The following is a 5,663-nucleotide window of genomic DNA, read 5'->3' as shown; positions in this document are numbered from 1 at the left end:
CTGCAAGAATTTGTGACTCATCCGAAGTGGGCGCACTTAGACATAGCAGGTGTGATGACCAACAAGGATGAGGTCCCATACCTGCGGAAGGGCATGACCGGGAGGCCCACCAGGACTCTGATAGAGTTCTTGCTTCGCTTCAGTCAAGACAATGCTTAGTTCACACACTCTAGAATATTCCTTCATTCTTAAATGGGCACTTGAGCTTCAGAATGTTTTAGAATAGATGAAAATCTTTTAAAGGAAAGTGGATGGCATTTAAAAATATAGAACAAAATGAAATTTGTATCTCTTTTTTTTTTTTTCATTTTTATGCAGAGATTTAAAAAGATAAAGCGAATATCTTGCTTGGCAAAGATTTTTAAGATGTTCTACATAGGACGATGCATTTTTAAACTAATAAATTTTTAGAATCGATGTTTGTAATTAAGGAGAAAAATTACATTTCAGATTGCTGATTCTAGGAACACAAACTAAAAATTACCGTGCAGTTGTCAGAAACAATAAATCCAGCTTTTTGTGCTCTCTGGTGTGGCTCTGACGTGGCTCTGACGTTTACTTATATGTCACTGTGACGAATATAACAGTGATGAATATAATACAACTCGTCTCATTTGGCCTTGTTATGTGAACTAAGTTGAGGCATGGTGATGTAGGGGTTTTTCTGTGTTAATGATCACTTTGGGACACTCACCGATGAGCTTATCAGTCTGTGAAGTAGGTACCATTATCTTCGTATAACAGATGAGGAAAGTGAGGCACGAGAGGGTTACTAACATGGTAATGATGTCACCACGCTAGTAAGTGTGACAGCAGAGATTGTAAACCCAGGCAGTCTGCCTCCAGAGCGTTCTTAGTTGTTACACTGTAATGCTTTCAGTTCAGTGACTTGGACGTAGTGGAATTTATTTGAAATGCTGAAATAAGAAACAAGACCATAAAAGGGACTGTTAGTGGGTAAAGGACTGGCTTACCACCTGGGACTCAATCCAATCAACAAAATTCCATTTGTGCAGATTTCGAAGACAGCTTTCCTCTGTTTTCTTTTTTATGGGGTGAATCAAATTATCAATAGGATTTATGCCTTTTTCTTAAGACTTTGAAACACTTGAAAAGTTCCATGGAATTATTTTTAATATTTTTAAAGTGTATTTTAATATTTTTATATTTTTAATATAAGATGATACTGTTATGTGTCTAAACTGGTTTATAGAGAGGAAGTGGAAATCGCCATCTATATTGGTTCTATCAGACTTAAAAGCAAGCAGGAATAGTGAGTAAACAGGTTCCTCTAGGTATCCATGTCCAGAGACTACTTTGTCAGGAACGAATGGAAGGTGGAACTACAAGCTTGTGAAGGGAAGATAAACACACTTATATGCCTACTGGGTGATTCAGAAGACCGAGTAGAGAGATGATGGAAGGCCTTCTATCAAATGCCTTTTATAAATAATAAACAATGGGATGCCTGTTTCCTGGAGTATGGGATACAAGGCTTGGTAGAGTCCTGGGCTTATGTGCTTCTCTCATCTGGTTGATGCCCATGCATCTGGCTGCCAGGTGTTTCAAGACACTTCGCTGATCCTGAGAACCATGCTCTGAGGCAGGTGGTATTATCTGTGAGGACCAGGCATGGCTGTGAAGAGCAGCAAATCCAAAACAGCAGTGGTTTAGAACACAATAGTGTTAAAAGGTAGCTGAAGCAGGAAATTCAAAACTCAAGCAGCCCCACAGCCATCAGAAACTGAGGCTTGGAAATGGGCGTCACCACCACAGCCTCAAGGCTCCCTCAATCCCAGGAAGCTTTGGGGCTGAAGGCCACATTAAGATGAGGAAAGTGAGCAAGGCAAAAGGTGCCCTTAACACATTTAAAAGCCTTCACTAAAGTCCCATGTAACACGCTTATATCGTCAACCAGAGTAAGGCATGCTTACCGCCAGGATGTGGGGAGATGTAGATGAAGATCAGCTAGGTGATTTTATCACCCTGATAGAAGAAGAGTGTAGACAGGAGATGAGCAACTAACAGTCTCTGTGACACCACTGTAGAGATGAGGAACCCAAGTCTCAAAGAGAAATTGCTAATGTCTGTGAACCACAAAGTAGAGGAAAAGGTCAGAACCCTGAGGAATGGGTCTGCAAAGCCCACCATCTGCAGCTCAACACATGGCCTTGAGCTCAAGAAACCATCACTGAATATAGTGCAGTATATAAGTCCCTGCTATAAAGGGATGATGCATATTATAAGTGCATATTATATCTCTCCTTTATTTGTGTATCTCTCTATAGGACCCAAAGCACTGTTAAATGTCGACAGTGGTTGCATGTATGGATGAAAAAGGAGAGGGATACAAATGAACTTCATGAAATCTTGGCAGTTAAAGGGAAGTTTTAAGATGACAGCAGAGCAAATCAAAAAATATCCTCAAACCCTGCATGGTCATAGGAAACAGGAAGTGTTACTATTTTGGAGTGAAGGAGTCACTGATTCAGCAGACTAATCCATGCACACCCTGTACCAGACATTGTAGAAGGTGCTTGGAATAGCAAAGCAGACAAAATGTAGTCCCTGCCCTTAGAGAATTCATAGTCTAGGGTTGAAGAGGAGTATGTCAGTTAGTATTGGCCCACTTTTCCGGGGCCCTTTCTCAGCTGCTGGCCATACTCTTACTGTAGCTCTGCTGCTCTTAGCTTTGGGCCCCTCACTTTCATCATGATCCTAGGGTAATGTTGGCTTAAACCCTGTCTGCAGATAAGTCAATCAAATCCCACTACACATTCCATTCCCAGACAGTTGGCTTTTTTGCTAAGCAAATCATGGAGCTTGACCATATCTCACACCACCTCTGCCATCTACCTCAATTGCCCTAGTACAAATCACCATCCTCTCTTTACAGATTACTAGATTAATAATCCTAGATTACTGCTTTTCTGGCCCTGCCTCCGCTTGCTCGCTTCCATTTTCTGTACCAGTGGAGAGAGATTTTTTAAACAAATTACATCATGCCACTTGTCTTTTCTCAGTGTTACAGTCTGTGTGAAGCACTGAATTCAACTCCCTACGTGTGTTATCTCTTTCCCAGTAACATTTCCAAGGCACTATTCTCCCATTTTATATATCCTTGTTTTCGGCAAAATCCACATGCTTCATCTGTGCTCTATTCTGGGGTGAATCTAAGAGTTACCACTGACCATGCTCTCAGGCAACACACTCACGGTTAGGTAAGCATGATCCACAGTCCATGAGATACAGGCGTACCCCTAGCTATAGTTTTAATTATGTCGACATAAGGGTTTCGAATGGATTTTTTAAATTTTCAGTTTTAATAGGTAAATATTGGCTGACATAACCCACAAAAACAAAAAGATTTAGGGTCCTCAATAAGTTTCAGGGATGTAAAGTAAAGGGGTCCTGAGACCCAAAAAAGTTTGAGAACTGCTGAAGTAGACTAGTTCCCTCCTGGCATTCTATTTTTGTTCATTCGATCAACAATATTTTTATTGTATGCCAGATGCAATTCTTGCTACTGGGAGTACAGGAGAAGAAGGCAGGCCCTGATCTCATGGAGCTTGCATCCCGGCTGGTGTGTGCATATGTGTAAGGAGACTTAGTCAATGAAGAAATCAAACAAGATAATTGCAGATAATGTTTAAGTGTTGTGAAGAAAATAAACCGGGGTAAAGTGGCTGAGAGTGTAGGTCTAATTTCGATCGAGGCTAGGAAGATGACCTTTGATCTAAGACTGGCAAATGAGAGTCCCTTTTTCTCCAACCACTTCTGCCCTGCCTCACTCAAAAAGCCAACCCTGTTGGCTTTTCCGTGGTTCCTTAAACAAATGCCAGGCACCCCCCTGTCTAGAAAGCTTTCCTAGTTAAAATCTCACTCGTCTCTCCAGTGCAGATCTTCCTGGAGAGGCCTCCTCCAACCACCTATCTCAAATCCGTCACTAGCTATCCCGACCGGGTTTCATTTTTCATCTTAGCACTTACCTCTGCATGATTTTTCTATATGTACTTACATGTACTCATGTATTTGATATGCCTCTGTCCCATGAAAACAATACTAAATTACAAGGGCAGAGACATGGGGTGATTGCTGTAATCCATGGATCATCAAATAGTACCTGGGACATGGAGGACTCAATAAATGTGCTGGGTTATCACATATATAACTGTAAAATTATAATGAAAAAAATACTTCTGAAAAGATGAATAAGCAAATGTGAAAACCAAGCTATTAAAATATTAGCATAGTGACTTTCTCTTTGATGTAACCATACATATCTAACAGGAACAGTGCCAGGCACATACATAGGGAGCCTCAACAACGTTAAGTCTTTTTTGTGGACGTCAGAAGCATGGTGGAGTGAGAGATGTCCCCAGATCTCTCCTCTTGAAACAATGATAAGCTGAACGTCTAAAACTCAACAAAAAACACCCAACCTGCACACAAGCATGTCTGAGCAAGGGATCTACGAATAACAGATATTACAGGTCAGAACGCGGGAGTCCAGTGGTAGCCGAGAGAAACAATGAAGCTGCCTCTTGCAGCCCGAGCTCCCTGTAGGAGGAGGCGAGAAAGTGTGGCAGGTTCCCTGAACAGCCCTGCCTGAGAGAGCTATTAGCTCCACACAGCAGCAGTGCCCGGGGATCAGGGGAGAAAGCAGAGAATTGGGGATGGTAGAGCAGCAACAGCTGATTATTACCAGTCTCGGTTGCAAAACAAGAGGCTGAGCTGCAGCCCCCATCCCCTAACCCAGAGGGCTCCTCCCCTCATATCCTCCAAGACACAACACCACAGAGCCCCAGGGGAATCTGAGCAAACGCAACCAAACTGGTGCTAACACTGACAGGGACTGGGACTGAGGGCGATGAGCGTGAATGAATATTTATAAGAAAAAAAAGGTATTATTAAGACTTTATATAAAACAAGGGTCAAAGAAGATTAGACACTACCTACTGGAAACCAAAAGAAAAACACCTTCTTATCAATAGGCTAAAAAAAAAAAGAGCTTTATTTCCTAAATCCTCTTTCTGGGAATAAAAAAATACACTTCCATTAATGCCCAGGCAGAGAAATAGTCCATTAAACACCATGAACAACCAAGTTGACAAGGCAGCTCAAAAGAAAGGGAAAAATCTCTAGAAAATAAGCTTAAAGACATAAAAATATGTGATTTAAGGACCTGAATATAAGACGTGAAACTATAAATTGCACAGAAGAAAACATAGAAACTAAATTCATGGACCTTGGACTTAAAGAGGAGTTTATGAATTTGACCTCAAAGGCAAGGGAAGTAAAAGCAAAAATAAATGAATGGGACTACATCAAACTAAAAAGTTTCTGCTCAGCAAAAGAAATCATCAACAAGGTAAAGAGACAACCATCCAAATGGGAAAGTATATTTGCAAGCAACGCTTCTGATAAGGCACTTGCAAAGAACTCACACAACTCACTAACAAAAAAAAAACCCCAAATAATCCAATTAAAAAATGGGCAGACGATCTGAACAGACACTTCTCCCAAGAAAACATACAAATGGCCAACAACTATATGAAAGGATGCTCAACATCGCTAGCTATTAGGGAAATGCAAATCAAAACCACAGTGAGATATCATCTCACACCTGTTAGAATAGCTAAAACCAATAGGACAAGAAATAA

General features: G+C 41.0%; 1 protein-coding gene and 1 long non-coding RNA gene across 2 annotated transcripts in view; one reads left to right on the top strand and one right to left on the bottom strand.

Moving 5' to 3' along the window:
- The window catches only part of LAP3 (leucine aminopeptidase 3), a 21,720-nt gene extending 21,197 nt beyond the window's left edge, over positions 1–523 (top strand). Inside the window, 1 exon segment of the mRNA XM_006926925.3 lies at positions 1–523. This exon segment is cut by the window's left edge and continues 11 nt beyond it. Within this exon segment, the coding sequence (XP_006926987.1) occupies positions 1–159 (159 nt within the window). The 3' untranslated portion in view covers positions 160–523.
- On the bottom strand, positions 293–4,397 carry LOC107196201. Its single transcript, XR_001517570.2, has 2 exons — positions 1,935–4,397; positions 293–917 (listed from the first exon to the last, which is right to left on the bottom strand). It is a non-coding gene; the product is annotated as an uncharacterized LOC107196201 (long non-coding RNA).
- Positions 4,398–5,663: the final 1,266 nt, after the last annotated feature.

The sequence above is a fragment of the Pteropus alecto genome, unplaced genomic scaffold (genome assembly GCF_000325575.1).
Source record: "Pteropus alecto unplaced genomic scaffold, ASM32557v1 scaffold5, whole genome shotgun sequence".
Lineage (NCBI taxonomy): Eukaryota > Metazoa > Chordata > Mammalia > Chiroptera > Pteropodidae > Pteropus > Pteropus alecto.
The sequence above is the reverse complement of the archived record's forward strand: the minus strand, read 5'-3'. Positions and strand labels throughout refer to the sequence as shown.